Genomic DNA, 25,156 nt, shown 5'->3' with positions numbered 1-25,156 from the left:
CCCCTCACCACTGTCCCCCAGTGCTGGTCCCTGAAGTCAAAGCACAGACCTAGGACTGCCTGGGGCCGGAGGGCAGCTGTGCAGAACCAGAGATGGCTACAGTGTGAGAAGTCCATGGGCCCCTGGCGATCCCTGGGCCCCAGAACCCAGGTGAGACAAGGGTCGAGTCCATGCCCTAAATGTCTGCTGGTCTGGGGAGGCTGCAGGAAGCTCTGTGTCCTCTGCCCCTGAGGCAGCCCCTGCAGCACCCTTGGGAGGCTCCCTGGGGGAGGAGGCCGGTCCACCAGCAGAGCCCACTTAAGGCCCGGTCCAAGTCCTGGTCCCCACCACCTTGTTCCTGAGCCTAAAGGCTACCAAGGTGCACATGTCTTCAGACAAGCTTCCACCAGGCAGGGGCCACGCAGAACAGAACAAGGAGGAGGGGACACGGGCGAGACCGCCACATGCCAGGGAGAAGACAAAACGACAGAACAAGACACGGCGAGTCTTCTCAGGGGGAAGAGATGCCGTAGGCAGGAGCTGGCAAGGATGGCATGAAAAGCATATCCTAGAAGAAAAGGCTCCTAAAAATCAAACAAACAAAAACCAACAAAGGGGGCAGGAGAGGGAGAGTGGAGAAGGTCCTGTCAACCAGAACAAGAGCCAAGAGGGGACAGAGGAAGGAATGGAGGGGACCTGGGGATGCCCCTGGGTACAGAGGACAAGAAGGTGGAGCATGGCCTTGCGGGCCCTAAGATGATGTCCTGGAGTCTAGGAAGCACGTCCTCAGCCTGAAAGGACCCCACTGCATGTCTGGCCAGGGGATGGAAAAGAACCTCCCAACCCCAGGCGGGGGAAAGCATCCAGAACCAGACAGCATCCAGCTTCTTACCGTCAACACTCAAAGCCAGAAAAAGGCTTTAAATTCCGAGGGAGAGAGGTTTCCAACCTAGATTTCTCTACCCAGTAAAACCATCCAAACAGGGGAATGAAAAATAACAATCATTTCCAGGCAGGGAAGATTTTTTTTTTTTTAATGTCCCTCTCCTGGACCCTTTCCCAGGAAGCGAATGAAGGATGTTTCCCAATAAACAAAGGAGCAAATCAGGAAAGAGGAAGCCACCCCTTGAGTCAGGGAATACCAGTCCGTGGGAATTCCCCAGAATGACAGAGAAGATGATCCTAGGGTCAGGGGCCCCAGACCCAGGTCCCGATTAGAGGCGGCAGGAAGGCCTCACAGTGAGACTCATGCACACCCAGCAGAGCGCACAGGAAGTGCCACACTAGGTACACAGAGGACCAGCCAAACAGAAAAGCGGAATTATGAACTCCAAGGAGGGGGAAACAAGGCGAAAGAACAGGAAGGAAATGGCTGGGCATGATGATGACAACACAGCTGTAATAAAGAAATGTCAATTCCAGTGGAACTGAAGAGTAACGCAGCTTTACTGGGAGGCTGGGGAGGGACGGCGACATCCTTGATCTTCACACAGGAAGTCCAATGTGACACCTAAAGCTGAAAACCCCAGGGACAACCACATAAGTCTGTGGCTTAGAGGCACACAGACAGAGCCCAGAAGACGAGTCAAGAGGGACAGGAATAATCTCTGGGGGGTGTCCCGGGGAGGGTTTCATTTTTTAAAATGTCCACATTATATAATGTACATGTAATGCTTCTAAATCTTTTTTAAAAAAAAAAGGAAAAAGAAAAATATAGAGAAAGGACATTTTCAGAGAAAAAAATTGTTAGGACCTACCGATAAGAATGCCCGAGATTCCTTAAGATAAGTGAATGAAATGCCATAAAATCCTGAGACGCTACCTTAGAGGACTGACTAGTCTCTGGAATGCCTTTTGCCCCAGTGAAAAACACCAGCTAGCCCCCAGCTGTTAGCTATTCTCAGACAGGCTTAAGACCCAGACCCGCGCACATGCTCAGGCTAAGGATCAGTCCCAGATTCTGTGACTCTGGGCAGGGGCCGGCCTCCCGGGCCTCCAGCAGCCCTGTGCCCTACAGAGGCTCCTGCTTCCCAGGAGTGCAAAATTTGGGACAGGCTTCCACTGCGCAGCATGTGCCCCCACAAAAGCACACAGCAGGCCTACCACACAAAGGCCAGACATGGCCCCTGAAAGGTTCCTGCGGTGATCACAGGAGAACTGGGGACGTCCCCACTAACCCCACTCAATTATTCCAGCAGTTAAGAGCCAAAAATACCTCTGCAAAGGAGGGAAAAATAAAAGGAACACAGAAGAGAGGGTCCCAACCTCTCAGTGTGGAGGAACCCACTTTATTTTCCTCAAGTTTTTAGATGGGGAAGGGGACAACATGGGCTGGGGCTGGCGAGGCCTGCAGGTACAGGCAGGAAACAGGAAGCTGGAGCCTCATGATCTACAAGTGCCAAGGCTCCCAGGCCAGCCAGGCTGGGTCCCTACTGTGACCACCCAATGTTTGTACGCATTGTTCTTACGGCCAACACTGGACATGCAGGAGGAGTTGCAGCTAGAAACTAGAGCAGGACGAGTCATTTTGAAGGAAGGACCCACAGTTACCAGAAAAACAAAGAGTCCAGGAGTCTCCTTCTCCACAGGCCCCACCCCAGACCTGCAGTGGACACCTGAGACCTGGGACGGCACCCAGCCCATGAGAACCTTGCTGTGCCCCCTCCACAAGTGTGGGAAATGTTCCTCTTTTCACCTAAAGGAAGCACCCAATAGCCTGTCTTGGGCCTGCCCCATTCGCAGACGACTCTGGCACTGGGACCTGCCTGGAGCCCAGCGCGCCCCACTGTGGTGCCCTGGCTGAGTGGGTGGGTGGCACACTGCTCGGACACATGGGACAGAGGTACACGCCCCAGGTTGGCACTACTCAGAATGATGATGTGCAGTTTAAAATTCCACTTCTGGAATTTTCCACTGAGTATTTTCAGAATGAACCTGACTTCATTGGGTAACCGAAACCAAGGAAAGTGAAAGCAAGGATGGGGAACTACCGGGCTAACGGCCCTAAGACCCAGACGCACCCGGCAGGTCAGGTCAGGGTGACACACCTGGCGGCAGGGCGCAGCTTGGGCACGAGCACCATGATTTAAGGGGTTCAGACTCAAGCCACTTTTTATGTTATGTAATAAAACCTCCCCAGCGAGGCCCACACTGGGGCAATCCAGAGAGGCCCGGTAGAAGCAGTTTGTAGAACTGCTCTCTCCTCTCTCCCACCCCCACTTCCTTTGTCTCTTCATCCCCCATCCACTGCCTTTCCTCTTGTGTAAATCCAGAGGTTTTCTTAAAGTCTGAGGGCCATGGCTTAGACTGGCCTCTGTTTTTATAAGGCCTGGAAAATGATTAACCCATTCGCTCTTTCCTAAAAACACTTCTTTACAAGAAAAAGAAAAGTCAGAGTGCTGCTAAAAGTCGCAGAATTTATTTCAAAGAGCACTCATTCATTTTCTGGGCGCAGTCCTTCTGGGCAGGACAAACCCCCAAACCACGCCAGCCAACACACAACCACAGGCAGCACAGCCCACCTGGAGCAGGGAGCCCGCGGGCCGCCTGGGGCCGGGGCCGGGGCCGGGGGCGGGGCCGGACCCGGGGCGGGCCGGGCCGCNGCACCAAATTAGGAAAGTGCTGGAGCGGCGGCCCGTCCCGCCCCGCCCCGCGGGACCTGGCGGGGGAGAGCAGGGCAGGGCATGTTTGTAAACACGCCGGCTCCGCCCCCACAAAGAAACTCAAACTGAAAAGCACCCTGGCAAGCCAACCCCAAGGCCTGAGGTTTCTGAACTCTCAAGTGAATTCCAAAGCGCTAAGATAAACGGGTGTCAACAAAGGTCTTCTTGAAACACTAAAGGTCCACACACACAGCAGAACCCAAGTCCCTAGTCTCACCAGGCGCCCAGGAACCCAGTCCCACTCACCTGGTGGGAAACCTGGGGGCAGGGACAGGGGCCACTGACCCTTCCAGCTCCAACAGGAAGAGCAGGTTACACACAAACCCAGAGCTGCTTGACCTGGGACTCTTGAGAAGCTCCAGTCAACCAGAGCTTCCCTGTGCCCATCACCACCGGCTCCAGAGAGACGACTCCACACCTGAGCCTTCACTCAACCTTCACCAGCTGGTGGCTATTTTTATTTGTGAAATAATTTTAGTAAGTCTGCTATGTACAAACCCAAACATTTCTCTTTCTGAAACAGCTTCTGTTCAGCTGGATTGTAAACTGATGACTAATAGCCCACACCAGTCCCAGGAGGAGGGGTGAGCTCACCCCTCAGGGGTCCCTAAGAGGCTGCATGGTCTGGCTTCCTGTGGACAGGGAAGGCCTTTGCTGCCTGCAGAATGCAATAGACACAGGCAGAATCAGCAGGTCTGAGCACCTGGAGGCAGGAGGAATGGTCTTGGCTTCCACTCCACCAGCTGATTTAAGGTGATACTGGATCAAGATTTAATTCCACATGTGGTTCCCAACAGCTCTGTTGAGATGCACGTCAACACCACACACTTTGCCCACTGAGTGTACAATACAGTGGTTTTAGGGAGTGACCACGCCACTATCTATGATTCCTGAACATGGTCCCATCCCACTCCCGGTGGACACCCCTCCCTTCACCCTGACCAGGCATCCACTGGCCCACGTCCTGCCTCTGCCCATGGCATGTCCTGACCCCTTCGACCAGTAAGAGTACCTCAGGTCTCTGCTTGGCCATGTAATTGCCTATTGTAGGGACAGGTCACACGTCTGCAGTGTCTACACTTTGGAGTCATCTTGAATAGTGCTGCTGTGAACACAAGCTGAGTCACTGCATGGACGTGACAGTGCACTACTGAGTCACCTTTTTGGGAACTGCCAAACTGTCTCCACAGAGGCTGCCTGGGGTCTCAAGCTATAATTTTTTACCCGCATGGGAACTACACACACAAGTGAATGTGATAGCATGGTCACGACACTTGACAGCGAGCCCTGGGCTGACTGTCGGGACTGCACACAAGCCAGGTGTCTGAAGGGACAAAGGAGGTCAACGCAGAGTTCAGGGGCTGGAACAGGACCACTCCAGAAATATGAAATGGGGTTAAGAAAACACCAATCTCTCATGAAGCTCCAAGGACTAAGTCCTAATGCACAAGCATCGAATGTCCTTGTGTCAGGGAATTGTCACTTACCATCACTGACACCACAGAGAACTATTAGGGCTGGCTTTACAGATGGGGACATGCCTGAAGGTGCACAACCACTGACTACATGGCTGGGACCACACTCAGATCCCAGACTTGAACTCTGTGGTGGCCGCCTCCAGGGCCACCCCAAAGAGACTACCCCGAGCTGACTCTGGAAACAGGACAATTCCCATCAACTCCAACACAAGTGACTGGCCTCTGAAAAGAATTCCAAGGTAGAAACTCAGGAAGAATCAGGCGCCCACAGTGGAGAAACTGCTGGGGAATCCCACCCCCAGCGACTGCAGACAGAGGACTACTTGGGGTTCTTGCACAGGCCTGGAGAGGTGCGGCGTGCAGCCCAGAGGGACTGCCGAGTGAAGCTGGCCAGCAGGAAGGGGGTGCCGGGTCTGGGGGTTGGCACTGGCTGTCTCTGCAGAGTGGGTTTCGGCATGTGGTTCACAGCATCCCAAGAGGAACAACACCCCGTCACACCACTTCCAAACAATACCGGACACTGCCAGAGCCCCCGAGGGGCCACCTCTGCTGCCAATGCAGAGCAGAAGAAGCTGCGGGGCTGGCGGGAACCACGGCCACTGCACCCCACTGCACCCCACTGCACATGCACTGCACCTTCAGGCCCACTCCTGCGCAGCTGCGAGGGGAAGCCGCTGTATTTAAGGAGGCTGGTGATGGCACACCAAGACCTTTTAAAACTTACTAATCCTGGCCCTCAAGTCCACATCTTTGTAGCGTCCTGAATGAGGGGACAGGAGCACACGGAAGGGCCTGGGCTGGGTGCGAAGGCTGAAGGCTGTCCCCAGAAGCACTTGTGTGACTGAGGTGGGGCGACAATGGAAGCTCATATACACGGGTGCCCCAGAACCTGTCCCCAGGGCTTTACCTCTGTATCATATAATCTGACAACAATTAGTTAATTTCAATCACTTCACAAAAAAATTCCACGAATGCAGTTTAGAAAAACAAAATTCCTCAACTCCTGGTAAGCAAATATTACTTTAGAATGTTTTCAAAGTGATATTGGCCAAATTGCATTGCCATATTGTGTGTGTGTACAGATATGTACCAACAAACCCCATCGTGATGTAGAATTAATGCACCAAAAACAAATGTGGAAAGAAAAATGTTTTTAGTAAAAGAAAACAAAAACGTTTTCAATGTTGCTTTGTCTCCCTGCGCTTGCCCCCACAGAGCCTGGCAAGGCAGCGTCAGTCAAGCTGGATGACAGGCGAGCTGGCAGAGACCTCTCCTTGCAGGAGCACTGACAGAGACCCCACCAAGCAGTCACCCGGCCCGCTGCCCACGCCGTGTTGGCAAGGAGTTCCACTTACCTGATGGTGCCGGTCGGGGAAGGGATGGGGCTGACCAGGCTTCGGAGATCCGGCTCCGGAATGTGGATCTTCAGCGGGGAGATCTGAGGGTAGAGTGGTCGGAGGGGAGATGCTGGAGCCTCCTCTTTATGGTACAGAGAAGTGAACTGGATCTTGATGGCTGTGCTGGGGAATCGGAACGTGCACCTGCAACAGGAGGAGAGCAGTGGATCAGGCTCAGGGCCCAGGAAGGAAGCCCTGTCCCAAAGGGGCCAGTCTCGGTCATCGCTGGCCGTAGCCTGCAGCCCTCATGCTCGCTGCAGTCTACTCTGTGCCTAGGGTGGCACATTCATGCTTTCCTTAGGACACTTTGGAATATAAATGCGGGCTCATGCTGACATCAGCTCTGTGCGTGAACACGAGAGAGAGAAACCCCAAACACCATGATGCCACCGCTCTTGGGGCTTCCACACAGGCCCAGCCCCTTTACATCCACCAGGCAGCTGCCCAGGTGGGGTTCCTTCCCTACCACATGTGGAAAATAACTCAAAGGACGTGATGACATTTTGTAGAGATTTTATGGATATGACTCCCTGGGGCCACCGGGACGTATAAAACAAGTGTCTTGGGACGGAATAAGAGGTTCACCCTGTGCACACCTGGACTCTCTAGGAGTGAGACTCAGGGGCCCGGAGTTCACAGGGGCTCACAGCGCTCTCACCACCAGCTCTGGGTGGGAACCTGCGGCCCTGGTTTTCCTATAGGACATGGCCACGTGCAAACAAATCCAATCCTGGAGCCCAGGGAGGTGCTCCCAACACCCAAGACCACGCCCGCCCGTGTGCTCAGGTGAACGCGTGAGTGAAAATGCAAAGTTCACAGAACTCCTGCTTATCAAAGTCTGGGCACTGTTTACCCAGCACACCTTCTGATTTCTGAACTGAGAAGTTACTAACCAACAACTTGCTGTTAAAAAAAAAAAAAAATAAGGCAGACTGGCCGTGCGGGACCAGCTATGCTGGCCCCTGGGACAACTCTCTAGAAGAGGCTCCTTGTTGAAAAGTGGACAGGAGGTGGGAAGCTGAGTATCACCCATCCTGCCTCCAGCACTTCACAGGGGCACCCCACCACGACAACCGTGAGACCACGGGTGGGGAGATACCTGCCACGCCAGTGCGGCTCCCAGTCTGCTCCTGACCCTGGATTTTACTCCGGAGCAACAGGGAATCTGCCCCAAATCCCACGCAGATGCAGACCTGGGCAGGCGCCCTTCCCTCCAAGATCCTCCTGCTCTTAGCAAACAGTGTTCTAAAAACAAGACTTAAGAGAATGGTGCTCCAGGAGTCCACCCCTGCCCAGGGCCCTGCAGAGGAGGAGATGACTGGCCCCGCGTGCTCCCCACACCTTCCCTGGGAGGCTGCCTTCCCACACCAACAGGTGATGGGAACTTCAAACACCAGGCCAGGCTGGACTGGCTCTGGCCAGGGGAACTGGAGAGGGGGCATCAGCAGCAGCTGACTTCCCAGGGGTGCTGGGCAACAGGCCACCATGCTGATGTTCCCACATATAAAGCCCAAGGAAGGGGCTGCAGCTGCTGTCTGGAGTGAGAAGCATGCCGGGAAGCACTGCCTAGGAGCCTGGTGCTAAGGACGGGAGGGCTCTGCCTGCAGGCAGTCTGCTGCCCCATCTGCTCCCAAGTCCAACCTAAGGCACTTGATGTCATTTCCACTTTTGTTAGATTCCCCAGAGTGGTTTCCTCCATCAGCACTTGGGCAGAAGGGACCACCAGCCCTTGTTCTCAGATGCCTCTGAAGCCTACGGGCTCACCCTCCAGAGGCCCAACAGTGTTGGCTCTGGGGAGCCAACATCTGCTCACAGCCAAGTCTGAGCACAGGCTACGTGTCCCCAAGTGCAGAAGGAAAAGACGCTGGAGTCAGGGGTCTGGCTGGGCCCCTGCCGATGAGCTGAGCAGATGAAGATGCGGCCCTCTGCGAATGACGGTGTGAAGGAGCAAACGCTTGTCCTGTGTGCCGGTGACTTACTGATGCCAAGCGGAAAGGCATGAGGACATGGGACGGTTCCCATAGACCCTGACTGTGTGCCTCCTTCTCGCATTCCATCCACTGTGGCCAAGCTGCCAAACCAACCCCGGTCCCCATTTGTCAGCAGGTCACAGTCCCATGCTTGAAGGTCCCTGCACTAACCAGGGACCCCAGGAACATGGAGGCCAACTAGAAGGAGGATGTGGCTTCTGGCCCACGCCGAGGTCAGGGGCAGATAGGAATCTGTGAGAACGCAGCTTGGGGGTGAAGACCAGAGAGGGTCACGTCCCCAGAGGGGCTCTGGGCCGAGGGCCATCTGATTTCCAGGCCCCTCCCTCCACTTCCGGCCTTGAGTCTTGCTGGGCAGGAACCAGGGACAGATGCTAGAAGTGGGGTGCGCTGCTCGCGCAGAGCTGGCCATAGATGACTGCGACAGAACCTGTCCTGTCCTGTTTTTGTTTTGCTTTGCTTTTTAACCAACAGAACTGGAGGGTCTGGGGAGAAGAGACCACCTCTAAGCACAGTTCCAGTTCAAAAGCTAAGGTTGTACCTAGCATGCACACAGACTTAGCTCTTAGTAATGTGAGCTTTTCCAGGTCTGGGATGTTGGCAGGACACTAGTGGCCAAACCTCAGGCCGCCTGGAGCTGCTGGGTGCAGGACGACCCTTGTGGGGACCATGGCAGTGTTCCAGTGGAGCTAACAGCAGGCCTGTTCATGACATGGGCAGTCACAGCTACTTCAAATTCAGCTCCTGACTCACTCTTCCAAGACTGTCAAGGCAGGCAGTGACCTGGAGGGGCAGGCACCAAGTGCCCTCTGCTCCCTGCGGTCGCCCCGCTCTTCCCAGAGATGTTCTCATGGGTTCAGGGCCCGAGGCGAGTGCAGATGAGCTGCTTTGCAACTGAAGTCTCTTCTGGAAGGTATCACAATCTTGCCTAGCCACATGGCTCCTGTCCTTCCCTGCTGGGGTCAGCCCACCCACTGAGGAAGGTTCCCACAAAGCAGGTGTCCCCGGGGGGCCAGGGAGAGTGCCTCTTAAAACATCCTCACTGATTGTCCTCAAGGCTGGGAGCAGAGCGTGGCCAGCATGCGGGCCCCGTGGGGGAACACCAGCACTCAGCACTTGGCTGAAAACCTCCACCCTGGATGACTGAGGGGCGGGTGGGGAGGCAGGTGGATCCCGTCCAAGGGTTCTGACAAGAGGCCTGGCCCTGAAGCTGCTGCCAGCCTGTCTGCTCCAGCCATGGCCCCTTGCCCATCCACTGGCGGCCAGCAGCTCCTGGACAGTGGGCAGACTGGAGCCGCCTTGGTGGGAGAAGACACTGCCATCGCATTCTGTGTGGGAGCTGTGGTCGGTCCTCGTCACAGCTCGACCACTGGGCCTCAGTGACATCGGGCAGGTCACTTCACTCTGGTCCTGGGAGTCAGGAAAGTAAGAGGCACCCACCTCACTCTCACTGATCTAAGGAGAAACAGCTCACCTCATTTTAGACACAAAGAAGTAACAAGATGGCAGAGTGGAAGCTCCCGGGGAAGGTGTTAATAGCACCAAGTGCCCCCTCCCCGGGCTCCTCTTCCTCCCAGTGGAGAGGTGCTAGCTCTCCGTGGAAGCCTGGGCTGGGACTTGGACATAGGCAGCCGCAGGACACAAGGCTCTGTAGAGAAAATAGGACTGACACGCTCTGCAGGACCATGAGTCCCCACAGGCCCCCAGGAGCCAAGGCTCATGACAGACTTGAATAAACCTCATGGAAAAGACAAGGAAATAAAGCAAACCTCGGTGGCTCCGCCCAGGAGGCAGAGCAGGAAAATCGGTCATTCCACGAGGCAGCCGCGAAGAATCCCACACCTGGGAGAAGGGCCCACCCACAGAGCTGTGGCTGAGGGGACTGCTGTCCCCATGTCCTTCCACTGCAGAGGGCTGGCCACCTCAAGTCTGGCTTGCAAGCACCATGTTTAAGGCAGGGGCACCCCCCGCTGTGGCCTGGAGGGAGCACTGGGCACTTGCTGAAGGCAGGCCGCGTTCCCGCACTGGGTGACCCTTCCCCTACAGCACCCGAGAGCAGACCCCAGAGACGGGATCGGTGCCTGAACCGTGCCTGGGGCATACGCAAGGGCAGTGTGCAGAGCTAAGGTTCCACCTGGCCTGAGCTGTCCAGCAAGAGGACAGACTGACAGTGGGAGAAAGGGGCTCCAAGTCTCGCTCAGGTGGCAGCCACCGGCGACACTACTGAAACAGACTACAACTAGGAGCAGGTGGGGGCTCCTGCCGTCCCACCCAGGCCCACAACTGCAGGCGGCATCGAAGCCGCCTCCACCCACATGGGAAGACAGCGGGCCCCGCGCAGAGGCGAAGTGCAGTGCAGCTCCCAAGAGTAAATCCTGTGGAATGCAGTCACTGTGGGCACTTGGCTGCCTCCTTTGACAGCGAGGGTGATGGTTTTTATGCTTGTCTGAAAAGGCAGACTGTGACAGAGACTGCTGGCCTTGAAAATGTCCTCTCCTGCCTCCACAGTGAATGCTTTAGTCAGACACACATCCACCCAATAAAGACATTTCTCTGCCTCTCTAGTACCTACAAGATTATGTGCTGTCCAACAAGGTGCAAATGGGCTATGTGTGGCCTTGCAGGGAATGAAGTGTCTTCTTCATGTCTCCTCTTCCCAACAGGCAGACTGTGGGTGTGATGGCAGGAGGTGGAACAGCCACAATGGGTCAGAGTGGACAGTGGCTAATAGTGACACACTAGAAAGTGCCAGGTTATACAACACGTCAGTTCATATGAAGAGTGTTATATGATAAGGAAAAACACTTCACCCCTATCACAAAACCAATCCTGTAACCTAACTTCAAAGAGTTCAGGAACATGACACAAAGCCCCAGAACAGGCGATGTGCAGAGGCCTCAAGAGAAACACCTGCTTTTGCAGGGAAAGGTTTGCCTCAGTGCAGGAGAGTAACCTCTTCCAGCTTGGAAGAGGGCCAGGGCTGTGGGATGAACGGTCTCTGGGAACTAAAAATGGATGCATCATGCTGCCCAACTGCTAGGCAGGTTGCTGTCAGCATCTGGGGACAGATCTGCAGTGGGGACACGGAAGGTGAGCCAGCTGAGATCAGGAGGGAGGGAGAGGTGCACGGCGAAGGAGGGGACGGTACGGACCCTGGGCTTGGATGACTGTCGCCAAGTCCCACGACCCACTGAGTGGCCACTGAGCGGGAGGTGGGGGGTGGGTGGGATGCAGGGCTTGGGGTAGGAGAGCCAGGTCAGCCTCCCCTCTAACAGGAAGCCGGAGGCCCAAAACGGGGAAATACAGACAGCAGTGCGGGGCGTGGTACTAGGGAAGTCCCCGGGGCGGGCTGGGCACAGTGCGGCTGAGGGACAGCTGTCTGCGGCCCTGTGTGGCTGCTCGGCTTCTTAAACCACATGTACTGATGAATTAAACAATAAAAGTTGGGTGTGAAAACCTTCCTCTGTGACCAAAGGCTTTTAAAACCCAAGACCAACTCCAGCTCAGTCCTGCTGGCCCCGCCCTCTCTGGGCGAGGGGACCTGGAGAAGCAGAGACCTGGGACCTTGGAGGCAGCCCCTCTGACCTGCTCGGTGGCAGGTGCTCCCAGCTGGGACTGTCCACAGGGCGCAGGGTATGGGCAGGCTCAGACCCCACCCAGGACCTCTGAGTGGGACATGGGGGGTCGCTGAGGCGGAAGGCGAATGCCATCAGCCTGCCACTCAAAGCCCGGGATGTGGCAGTGCACCCAGCAGCCCTGGGACAGGTCTGGGACAGAGGAGGGCCGGTCTTTCCATATGAGCTGTAAATTTTTAATATCAAAATTCTGTTAATTTTATGTAATAAATGAAGCTACCAAGGATGGCATTCTTAAGACATTTAAATCAAAATTAAAATATTCCAGGAGCCTGGCCCAACCTCTGCCCCACCAGACCCTGCTGTGGTGGTCCCTGCACCTGCCCTGGCCCCATGGTGAAGCTTGCCTCACCATCTTAGTATGTCACTGCAACTTACACGTGACATTTCCAAAGTGACACTTGAGAAGATGACACGGTCAGCAAGGGAATGAGAGCTCTGGGGTTTGCCCCAGACCCACCCATCTTTGGGAGACTTTTTCAAAACGCTGTATTTCCCTTGATTTCGCAGATCTCCTAGAACATTCTAGGTGCCAGAGACCCACCTAGTGACCAAAAGGGTATGGACACACAAAGTGCCTGCCTGCTCCTGGTGGAGGGCCGACTGCCACTTGGCACCTTGAGCACTCTGAAAACTTGGGGGTTCCTGTGGGTAGTCAAGGAAAGATTCTGGGTCAAGGAGTGGGAAGCACATGCAGCGAGTGTCTCGCAGGCAAGACAGGCCCACTAAATGCCACTCAGCGAAGGAACGCGGAAAATGTCCACTCCACGCTGACAAAGGAAACCTGCAGACCGATCGCAGCCACGCAGGGGCTCAGCATCCGAGACCAGACGGAACTGGTTTGAGAAGGGCTGTCTGGACACCTCAGGGGCCCCAGGCCATTTGCTGGACAATCCTTCCTCCCTGTGGCTGGAGGTTTCGGTGCCATGAACATTGCCACGAGCACAGGGCTGTGTGGGGCAAGTGGCCAGTGCACATCTACTTCACTTCCTGTGACTCCATGGGACAGGGATGGGAACGGAAACCTCTGGGCAGCACAGGTGTGTCACGCTGGCCTTTCTTATTTCATTTAAGATACAGAAGATAGGAGAACGGGGAAGAAGCCGGCAGAGGACTGGTAATAGGTGCTTCCAATGTTCCGTGGGGTGCAGAGAAGTGTCCTATCCTGGGCAGGGCCAGGCTTCAGGAGGGAGGAGCCCCCAGGGCCAGGCCCCACAAAGGAAAAAGTGGTCAAGCCCCAGGACACCCAAGGGCTGGACACAGCAAGCATAGCTCAAGAGGCCACCAACAGCTCTTCAGGGACCCCATCGTCCCCTGGGCCAGCGTGTTCTGCATACACCAGCCAACGGCTTTCCGGGAGGGGCCCTTTCTGGAAGAGGATCTTTCTGGGAGGTCTGAAACTGGAGCACCAAAGGCACCAGGGTCTCTATGTGTTTGTAAGAATGCCAAAGAAAAATAAGACCCTTTAGGAAATGGCTTTGAAAGACCCTTTACATATAAAATCCCACAGCAAAGAATATGACAATCTTAATTAAATGTTTTTACCCCAAAATATCTTCTGCTAAAAATTTAATATATTTTCCTAAAACACTCCCAAAACGAGTCAATGCGGCTGTGGCTATGGCACCTGTTATGGTGCCGAGAAGCCACACAAAACAGCACAGACACACCAAGGGCAGAGGGAGCAGCACAGCAAGAAGGCCTGAGCACAGCTTTGAAAAATAAAATAGACTCCAAGCAGGAGCAGAAGCCAAGAGCCTCGCTTTGGGAAGGCGGGGGACCTCTGCTCCTGATTACAGTCCTCCTCAGGCCACCCATAGGCAAAGCCAAGATGCTGGCAGAAATGCGGTGGTCCCTTCTCCAGAACAGGGAACGCGAGAGCACGCACTGGAGGAGAGGAGCAGTGCTTCAAAAGCACGTGCTTGGGTCATGCCCCGCAGCTGTGCCACCTGCCCTCTCAGGAAGAACACTGCAGCACTGTCTCCAAGTCCAGCTGCAGGGCTTCTAGGCCCTTCCTTCAGACCACCTGGGGGAGCCACAGATGATGGTGACGGGGTGGCCCAGGAATCTGCATTTTTAACAAGAACTCCCAAGGGAATCATCTGCTCTAAAGAGCTTGTTTTTGGGCAAGTTTGTGGAACTGTGAAGACCCTGGTGAATCCAAGTGCCAACAGGGAGCCAGGACACCTGCCTCTGCTGACCAGCTCCAGGAGAAAGCCCTTGAAGGTGTTCTTGAAGATGATCCTGAAGGTCAGAGAGCAGGCTGCCAAGTCACTCTTCCCCACCTCCCCCTGAGGCCACAGGAGGGGAAATCAGTGAGGGACCCAGGCCCAGGGTGGAAGCTCAAGGCATCCTGCCAGGGCAGCCAACAGAGGGGCAGACATGATGGTCGGGGGGCAGGCCGTCCTTCCCAGGGGACCAACCCATCCTTCTACAGAGATTTGTCAGAATTAAGACAATGTTCCCTGTCCCGCCGCCCAGCCCCGATCACTGTGTCTGTAAGTCAAATTCCCAAGCTTTACAATTTTGAAAATCCAATTTGCCTAAAGCACACCAAAGATCGGCCAGTCAGGTGAATGGAGGAGCCAAAGTCCTGACCTCCCAAAGTTCAGTTCCAAGCAGAATATGGGCTTCCGGTGCTGTGGGGCTGCAGAAGAGCACACTGGCCAAGCGCACGGGGGACTCCGGCAGCAGCTGGGCTCAGAGAGCCGCTTTAAGCTCGCCTGCGAGGAGCAGCCCAGGTGCTTTTTCCCTTTTGCCTCTGGGCTGACTTAAAGAAAATAGTTTTTAAAAGTCCAAATGGCTTAATCTAGAGATCTTTAAATGTCACCCACAGGAATTCAATTTAATCGTTACTCATTGGGCACCCGTGGACACTGAGAGCCAGACACGGTTCATCTGAAAAGACTCACATCCTTCAAGGCTGGTCCCAAAGGCCACCTGCTCCAGCCAGCCGCCTCCCTAGATCCAGCTCCCTGGCCCACTCCCTGTGCCAGCAGAGCCTCCTCCTTCTGGGGCAGGCTCTCTCTTCCCAATAAACGAGGCTCCTCCAGGAAGCCACCCAACACACCAGGTGGCCCCCAGGCACGTCTTCATGTGCACACAGAGCCCACGCAGCTGGTGCCCACGGGCAGGAGGCCGCGATGCATTTATTCCAGGACTTTAAAGTCCATCAGGAGACAAATGTGTGTAACAACTTATCAGCACAGGCAGGAGAGGCCGATGCCACACAGGGGCAGTCACAGCCGGGGTGACCGAGGAGAGCTGGTGGAAACCCACGCTGTCCGGGACGCCCCAAAGCCACAGAGGAACTGCCAGGCCTTTCTGATCCTGTGGCATTTAGGAGAATCAGTCAGCCAGAGTCAGAGGACATCCAGCAGGAGGAAAGGGGGGGTCTCAAGTCCAAGACCCTGTGAGGCCGAAGAGTCAGCGTGCCCACAGAGGGGTCCCTTGTGAACAGACCACCTCGTGTCACCCGCCCAGAGAGCACTGGGCAGGCTCCTCCTCTGTGTCCTGCTTCCTGCCAGATGAGGGATAAGGAACGAGGGACAAGGGAGAGGAATGGCATGCTGTCCAGGGAGTGCCGAAGCCAGCCCTGGCCCTTGGCACTCAGCAGAAACGCTGCGCTTCAGGGTCCCTAGCAAGACCCAGAGGGTTGGGGCTCAGCGTGGTGACTGGAGGAGCACCTGCCCCCAGAGCTGGAGCCACCTGAGTGCTGCAGGTCTCAACAGCTGTGACACTCCAGTCTCTGGACCCCAGGATTACACACAAACATGTCTGAGGATCACACGAAGGCTGTGCCCTCACTCCCCGTGAACCTGAGCAGGCAGAGACAGGACCTTGGGACAAGCTGCAGCTGAAGCTCAGAGCAGCAGGGGCCGTGGGCACACACGGAGAACAGGCGCTGGCTCACTCCCTGGATTCTGGCAACTTCGAGAGGCTGAGGCCTGAGTTTGTCAAAGTTGGCCCAGGAAATGCCTCCAGCAGCCGAGGGCAGATGGGGAAGGGCCTCTGGGGAGGAGCCCACATCACCGCCAGGCGAGCGGCAGCCCGTCCCCTGCAATGAAAGCAGTAGTGTGCATGGCACAGGAATGTCCCGGGCCAGACACAAGACAACGCCTGGCTCTAACCTTCCCTCCTGCCACCTCCTGGGAGACGGCGGACGGCAAAGCTCAGAAGTGAGCCCCAACCTTGACTACCCCTCATCAGGAGGGGGAGGTCTTTGCCATTTAAAAACAAGTTCCGTCTGTCCAAACAAAGCGGGGACAAGTCCACAGGCTCAGACAGATGCCTCCCTTGCCTCGGCCACCACCGCCAGCAGGGTACCTTCCTAATATGGAACACCCAGCCAGGCCCAGACCCTCTCCAGGTGGTGGGTGGGCTCCCCCAAGAGCTGAAACCTGGGCGGGCGGGACAGAGCCCAGGAAGCTGACAGTGGACAGAGACAGAGGTACCACTGGCCACTCTGCTGTCCAGCCCTGACTGAAGCACAGCTGGGGGCGGGGGTTCGAAAGCAAGGACAACACGGCAGAGGCCCGAGGGGACTGCGGAGGCTGGTCCCAGCTGCACTGCCAGTCAGCAGAGAGAAAGCAGGTGCCCGGCCCGTAGCCATGGGCGGTGGCACGGTGGGGCATGGAGAGCAGTCCACTCCACCACGCTGTCCCAGGGCACAGCTCCCGGGCTCCTCTGCAGGGACATGCTTCTTCTCATTTGTTGCTTCGTCAAAGGGGAGGCCGAGGGGGCATTCTCAGGGTGTCCTGCTGCTTGGGCAAAAGCTGCCGCCGTCCCTTTAGTGGAGGAGAGTCCAGCCACAGAGCAGCACCCCATGGATCCCAGCTCCCAGTGGGGGGACCGGAGTCCCGAGTGGGCATGCAGCCCTGGGGAAGCCAGTGAGAGGTAACAAGCAGGAAAGGGAGAGGGCACTGGGGGGCAGGAAGGTGGGCAACCTCCCAAGCCCCTGCCCTGCCTTTCTTTTTTCCCCTTTTAGTTGTAGATGGACACAATACCGTCATTTTATTTCTTTATTTTTTGAGCAGTGCTGAGGATGGAACCCAGTGCCTCACGGTGCCAGGTGAGCGCTCTGCCAAAGAGCCCAGCCCGGCCTCCTCCCCCTCCCCCTGCTCTTCTGGTAGCCACATGCTTTCCAGACTGTTGGGGGCAAGCAGCGAACTGAGCGGAGCCTGCAGGGCAGCTCTTACAGGGTCTTTGCAGCGGTGGGCGGACATCCACCAAGAAAGGATCACTGCCCATCCGCCTTTCCTCCCGCTTATCTCCTAGAACAGAAATGTAATGATGGGTGCACCAGCAACTGCCCTGGGCCATGATGCTACTTGGGGATAGAAGCCTTGTGCTGCTGCTGATGGACAGAAAGAAGGCGGAAGCAGCCAGAGGATCAGTGCCCCTGGAGCCCGGCTGGGAGCATGGGCGACAGCGGCAGCAGGGCCACACACACGACAGGGCACGGATCTCCTGTTCTTTTTACATTTTGGACCAAAACAAAAAATTGCTTGGCTCTAGAAAGAAAGACAAGCCGGAGCTTTTCACAAAGAAAAACAAACCCTGAGCTACACCAAATCTCTGCCAGGAGGGTGGGCGGATCTCAGGCCCCGTCTCCCTCGTCAGCCATGCGGTGCACACAGGCCAGAGCACAGCTCCCCGGGCTCCTCTGCAGGGACATGCGTCTTCTCATTTGTTGCTTCGTCAAAGGGGAGGCTGAGGGGGCATTCTCAGGGTGTCCTGCTGCTTGGGCAAAAGCTGCCGCCGTCCCTTTAGTGGAGGAGAGTCCAGCCACAGAGCAGCACCCCACGGATCTCAGCACCAGTGAGGGAACTGGAGTCCCAAGTGGGCACATGGCCCTGGGGAAGCCAGCGGTATACTACCCTGGGGAAGCCAGCGGTATACTCCCTTAACTTCATATCAGGGACCCCAATGCCAAGAACTCTCAGAAAAGAAAGGCGCTGAGAATGCTGGGAACGCAGGGCACGAGGCCTCAGCCCGGTGGGAATTATTCTGAAGGACATCTGCTTGGAACGGGGAGGAGAGACAGTGCCCTGAGCCTTGCAGGTCCCCAAGAGCTGTCCTGTGCCCACAGGGTCCTGCCCGGCTGCGGGGAAGCCAGGTCTGAAGGAGCAGGCACAGCACATGGCCCACCAGGCCTCAACGTGGCACGAGGGCGTGATACGAGGGCATCGCATGGCACTGTCAGTAGGTCTCCAACCCACGATCGTTCAGAGGGTCCCTGAATGAAGGGGGCGGGTTTAGTTAGCTGGGAGCATCTAATAACCTAAAACAAAAGCCACCCTGGGGAGACAGTCAAGCCAGCGTCTGCAGCAGTGTCACGAACATGCTCTTCTGCGGTGTCTGTCACTCTGGGGCCAAGAGGCAACGGGACCCAGGGACCAGGTACACTTGCCTGGGGCGAGAAGCAGGGGCGCTGGGTCGTCCTTCACTGGCGTGCCATTATGGCCTCGGTGCCCTGCTGAGGTGCACACCATCTGTCACATTCATCAGGCTCAGGAGACCGGGATCTCATTCAGGATCACAAAGTCATCCTCGGTGGAGGCCGGATCTCCAGATTTGGTGCCCGTGCTGGCCTCCTTCTTTTGGTCCCTCACCCGGGGATGGCCTGGCTGTGAGCACAGTTCTCCACAAGGAGCTCCGGGCCCAACACCAGCTCCCTGGGAGACCCACACTACGGAGGGCTGGGGAGGCCCGTGGCCAGCATCAGCCAGGCACTGGGCTCTCCCCAGAGCGGGAGGTGCACAGGTCACCCCTGGGCTCTGCATTGTCTGCTGCAGGACAAGCACATCTCCATGACACTCAGGTGAGTCACATTTCTGAGAAAATGAAAATGTACATGAGTATGCTCATGAAGTGTGCAAGTGTGCACCTTTCTTGAGTGTGTATGAAACTTACATAAGCAAGTGTGGAACAGCCCAAGTGTGTGCGTGACGTGCAAGTGGGCAGAGCCCTCTGGCCATGACCCCGGGGACCTGGTCACAGGAGAACACTTCCTAGCCAGAGAAACACCGCCAGAGCGCACAGGGCCCCAGAGCACTGACAGGGACCTCAGAGCACAGGGTCTGGGTGAGGATCCAGGATTGTCAGGGGAGAATGAGGCCCGCCTCCTTCACCACGCACTGGCTTTAAGGCAGCAAGGGACCCAGGGACCCAAACCAAGTATTTACCAATACACACAACTCTCCTGCCTCCCAACCCACTGACCAGTGCAGATCAGGACAAGAACCCTGAGACCCAGCCATGGCGTCTCTCTACCCACACTCTGCAGCCAGCCAGAGGGCACCCGAGGGTCAGGGGACATGGGAGGCTGCTCTTGGCATCTGCTGCTCACCTGGGCCACACCTAGCTGTTTTCCTTTTGTTGAAGAATTTGTTTATTTTTTTTAATATATATTTTTTAGCTGTCCACAGACCTTTATTTTATTTATTTATATGCAGTGCTGAGGATTGAACCCAGGGCCTCACACATGCCAGGTGAGCGCTCTGCCACTGAGCCCCAGCCCCAGCCCCCTGGCTGCTTTCATCTGATCACAATTTCTCCATCCTTCCTGAGAAATCCAGGGGTCCTCTAACGGCCCTTTCCCATGTTGCCTGTGCCCTCTACCCTGCCAAGTGTGTCACTCACAGGGACCTATCCTAGAGGTGGTGGTCATTCTGCAGGGGCAGCAGTAGCCCACAGCAATGGTGAGCAAGCATTCTTTCTTCTTTTTAAGGACTAATTCAGAGAAAATTAAAATATTTTAAGGCTTTTTGTTTAGTTAAAAAACACAACTGCAGGGCTGGGTGTGGTGGTGCACAGTGTGATCCCAGCAACTGGGGTTGGGGGGGCTGAGGCAGGAGGATTGCAAGTTCTAAGCCAGCCTCAGCAGATTAGTGAGGCCCTTAGCAACTTGGTGAGACCCTGTCTCTAAATAAAATACAAACAAACAAACAAAAAAAGGCTGGGCTGTGGCTCAATGGTTAAGCACCCCTGGGTTCAATCCCCGGTACCAAAAACAACAACAACAACAACAACAACAAAAAACAAAAACAAAAATACAACTGCAGTGCCTTCCACACAAAGGCCCGCATGCTGATGAGCTGCCATGTTGTCCTCTCTTTTCCCTCCCTGTCCTGTCACTGGAGATCAAACCTAGGGCCTCACACATACTAGGCAACTGCTCTAGCACTGAGCTGCACCCAAGCCCTTCTTATTTTTATTTTAAATTTTGAGACAGGGTCTCTTGCTAAGTTGCTGAGGCTGGTCTCCAACTTGCGATCCTCGTGCCTCAGCCTCCCTAGTGGCTGGGTTTGTAGGCGTGCACCTGGCTACTGATACACTTGTCTATGGGCAAAGCCTGCGAGGTGTCTCTGCGTCCCCATGACAGCACAATGAGGGGGCACTGTTGTTTGTTTACAGAATACGTACGCTATACACCCACCGACACAGGCATCACCAAACAAGTGCACTATCAAGGGAGAAGCTGGGAAATAAATGAGCAGAGATTCTGGTGTCACCTGCACCCCAGCAATTGTGGTGTCACCTGCACCCCAGCAATTGTGGTGTCACCCTGAAGCCCCTCAGGAGGTGAAAAACACCAACGCCACCACAGGACCCTGGGTCCCCTGCACATTGGTGGGGTGTGAGACCCCACGGCCACTCTGCAGGTGCTCCGGAAGCTAAACGTCCACTGAGGACATGACTCACGCCCGGGCTTGTCCATCCCAGGGAAACAGACTGGGGTCCCCTGCAGACGCTCCTGTGGCCGGCTGTTCCCAGCAGCTTCAGAAGCTGGAGAAGCTGAACAGCTCCCCGACAGGAGAGGCGGTCACTACCTGGACATCTTCCTTGGCCATTCAAGGGCTGAGTGACCGACTGCACAGGAGGGCAGCAGGCTGAGCCTGCAGTGACCCCAACAGCCTAAGAATGAGGATGACCTTACCAACGGAGAACAGTGGGTGGCTGGGTCGGGATGGGTTGGGGTGGCTGCACTGTAGCAGGTGACGGTGGTGGGGGCGGCGCTGCACCCTCCCTGAGGGCTGAGGAGCAGGTGCACACCTGGTAAGGTGACAGAGCCCCGACCCAGCACAACATCAGTGTCCAGCTCTGATTATCACCTGGGTACTAAGGTGGCTGTGCTCTCTGGAATACACCTGCAACCTCTTGAGAATCTATTTCACAATAAAAGATCCCTGTGGGGCTGGGCTGGGGCTCAGTGGTAGAGCGCTCCCCTAGCATATCCAGAGCCCCGGGTTCGATACTCAGCATCACATAAAAATAAGTAAATAAAATAAAGGTACAACTAAAAACTAAATATTTGGAAAAAGAAAAAGGGTACCTGTGAGCCAAGGGGCTGGAGCCCCTCGCTGTGAGCCACGTGCCTCCTGGGGTCATGACTGAGGGAGGAAGAGCAGCCCTTTCCCCTTCTCAAAACTGGAATACCGGGGCTGGGGTTATGGCTCAGGGGTAGAGTGCTCGCCTCGTACGTGCAAGGCCCTGAGTTCGATCCTCAGCACCACATAAAAATAAATAAAGGTATTGTGTCCAACTACAACTAAAAAATAAATATTAAAAAGAAAACCTGGAATACCCTGCAGAAGGGGTAAAAAACATGAAGCAGGGTCGGTAGGAGGCTACTAGGAAGAGACATGAAGGCAAAGATGCTCACTATTTTGCTGCTTTTACAAAAATGAGTCATCTGCACCAGGTGTAGTGGTGCACACCTGTAATCCCAGCAACCTGGGAGGCTGAGACAGGAGGATAAAGTTTGAGGCCAGCCTCAGCAACTTAGTAAAATCCTGCCCCAAAAGAAAAAATAAAGGGCGCGGGATATGGCTTAGTGGTACAGTAACCCTGCATTTAATACCCAGAACCCCCCCCCCAAAAAATCACCTGGTTTAAGACCTGAGATCAGAACGCCACCTGACACTAGCCCAGAGCTGTCTGCACCTTTTATCAGAATTCAGTTATTCTACAAGAAACTGGACCAGAGCACTCACGACAAAACGTGCCCCGTGCAAAACACTAGCACCTGGCGCCTGGGCTCGGCACTCCGTTGGAGGCGGCTGCAGATGCTCAGCGCAGGTGCAGAGCAGGGTCCCACACCCCCACGACCGGCTCTTCGCCAAGGTGCTGCTTCAGAACACGAGGTACAACCAGGGGCAGGCTTAATTTTTATAACAAAAAGAAAAATCACACAATCAGCTTAAAAGTCACAACCTGCAGGCCCCTGGTTTGCTCGGCTCATGAGCTGCACCTAGTCACTGCAACACGGGGACAGTGGCTTCTCCTCCTGAGGCTGGCGCACACTTGCTGGCCCAGGGCCCAGGTCCACGTGCACAAGGCACCCCTTCTCACAGGAGGCTGCGCACAGCTGCAGCATGGAGGGGCTGGTCCCCCCATCCTCGCCACCCTTGGGAGAGCCAGACGGACCAGGCTCGGGTACCCGGCTTTTTCCTGGCTCCCACGCAGCAGCCAAGTCCGCCTTCCTGTCCCGCCGGCTCCTTCCAAGGCTCCTTCCAAGCACCCTGCAGAGAGGCACCGATTTTGCTGACTTGTTTTTACCTATTCCAGGTGTGGAGCTGAGCTGGCCCTTGCTGTGCTGAGGCCAGGCTGGACACACGGTGAGCGCCTGTCCCAATGCCCTGCGGTTCCTTAGACTCAGAGCCACCGCGGTGAGAACACGCTCTGGAGAACTGCCCGTGGGAGGACCCAGGGGAACTGGCAGTGGTTTGGCGGTGACAACAGTTTAATAATGTCACAGAGTAACCTGGTGACATCTGATTCCTGCCAGTAACTCACAGCGAGAGACAAAGAGGACCGCTAGGAGACCTCGCAAAGCTTCACATTCCACAACCCCAGAGAACGTCAAGGTGCCTGCTCCTCACTCCTCACTCCTGGCTCCACTCCGTACGAGAGGCTGATGGGCGCAAGGCTTCTGGAAGGCCCGTTTGTTTCACCCTCTGCCGGCAGCCAGACGAAGCCCCAGCCTGGCCAGGTGTGTCCCAGTGCCACCCACACCTGATCCCCTGATGCTCATGCCAGAGCCTGCCGGCTTCACTGCCAATAAACCAGTGCCATCAATCAGTCTTCCCTGTACCCCCATGTCACAGCCCTGCCCCCTGTACCCCCATGTTATAGCCCTGCCCCGCTCCCTGTGAATGTGTTATGCACTGAACAAGCGAGAGACCACTCTGACCCGAGCAGCTGCCCCTCATGCTTCCTAGCACCTGGCGGTGGCTGGAGAGACTTTTCACTCTGCAGGGAAATGCAGGTTGGAAGAGCTGCGACACCCTGCCCCATGGACACAACTCCTTGCACACTTCCTGCAGGCACAGGAGGGTTGATGCCAGCTACGCCCCTCTAAGGGTAGGAGAAGGGCTGGATTCCAGGCCCTTCCTAAGCCAGAGACCAGTTACCAGGGAAGGGACCCCAGGTGGCAGAAGAGTTTTCCTATGTCACTCCTGATTTTGAGCCTACTTGGTCCAAGTCCATGAGATGTGCCTCCTAAAACAAAACCAACCAACAAATGCATCCCTTCCTCTAGAGAAGGTAACAGCAGGATTGTGTCCTTGACCCTAAGCATCACACTCAAAGCTACAGCAAGGCCGGGGGTCCTCGCGCCCCCACACTATCTTGCACTGTGGGGGGGGGTGCACAAAGTAAGTTCTCAGGGCTCAAAAGCAGACCTAAAACCACCTGCAAGATGAGCAGGAGTCAGAGGGAAGGACAGTGGCCACGGGAACCCTTCTTTCAGGAGCTGACCCCTGCTGACCCCACAGTAGGCATAGGGCCTGGCGCAGCCTCATTCTTTCTCCATGTGGGTCCCCCATCCCACCCCAAGCTGGGCACTGAACCACGTGGACACACATTGCAATCACACAGAGGGCTGTGGACAGTTATGACCATTTCACAGTGGAATCAGCTCACTGACAGGACAGGAAGGGCACTAAGCCACTAAGGATAAGCCACCTGAACCAAATCCTAATATGAGCTCTAGATGTAGAGTTTAGCACCCGAGAGCTGCCGTGGAAGGACCCAGGGGAACTGGCAGTGGTTTGGCGGTGACAACAGTTTAATAATGTCACAGAGTAACCTAGTGACATCTGATTCCTTATCTCTTTTCTGGCCATATTTTAAAAATGCAATCTTGTTTGGAGTTTGGCAGAAACCACAGGGCTCTGAGCACAATTTAAAGTGAAATGTCATCTCTTGTCCACTGGAAATAAATAGAAAAGAGAAAAATATCCACCCCCCCCGCCCCCCCGGCACTGTGTCTGCACCGACCCGCGGAGTGTCAACAACGTACCTGGCTGTTTGCGCAGTGTTTAATCATAAATGGATCCGAGCGCTCTCCCAAGTGGGAACAGAGCGAAGTCTCGCCTATCTGAGGGTGACAGATCAGCAAGGCAGGAGGATAGCGAGGAGCCCTTGGGCTGGAGCTGAGGCCAGGTTGCTGGGACATTTAAATCACACACAGGGACGTTTTCAAGACACACAGCCTGTCAAGAAGGAGCTGCATGGAACAGCAGAGGAACAAGGGTAACTGTCCCAAGACCAGTGACAAGGACAAACCGAAAACCAAGAAACGGAAGAAATCCAGGGTGTGGAACTGCTGTGGTTCTGGGTAGGGGGATGGAGCAGCTCCCTCTGGGTCTAGTGTCCCCTAAAAGCAGCTGCGGCTTGTGAGCCCATCCCAGAACTGGTGCCCCTTGCACTGCAGTGTGGCCACCTGGTGTGGCAATGCTGAAGCCCCCTGTGCCGGCAGGCTTTCTCCCTATCCAGGCAGAAAGCCAAACCTGGGTGCACTAATTTATCTGAAGGCCAAGGCCATTTTTTTTTTTTATTCCAAGTATATGTAAAATAGTCCTCTAAAAAAATTTACAATACTCCTAACTCAAATGCCAATTAAAAGATGGATCGAGGGCACCAAATCTGAAGTTTACTGTGTGGGTTTTTTTAAATAAGCAGTCAATTGCCAGGCACAGTGATGCATGCCGGAAATCCCAGAGACTTTGG

At 55.4% G+C, this 25,156-nt stretch overlaps 1 protein-coding gene across 1 annotated transcript in view; it reads right to left on the bottom strand.

Moving 5' to 3' along the window:
* The window catches only part of Foxk1 (forkhead box K1), a 90,866-nt gene that overhangs the window by 15,729 nt on the left and 49,981 nt on the right, over nucleotides 1–25,156 (bottom strand). Inside the window, exon 3 of the mRNA XM_048785179.1 lies at nucleotides 6,475–6,660. Within this exon, the coding sequence (XP_048641136.1) occupies nucleotides 6,475–6,660 (186 nt within the window). The remainder of the gene's footprint in view (nucleotides 1–6,474; nucleotides 6,661–25,156) is intronic.

The sequence above is a fragment of the Marmota marmota genome, unplaced genomic scaffold, assembly GCF_001458135.2.
Source record: "Marmota marmota marmota unplaced genomic scaffold, marMar, whole genome shotgun sequence".
In the NCBI taxonomy this organism is placed as follows: Eukaryota; Metazoa; Chordata; class Mammalia; order Rodentia; family Sciuridae; genus Marmota; species Marmota marmota.
Note: the sequence above shows the minus strand (reverse complement) of the source record. Positions and strands in the feature narration are given on the sequence as shown.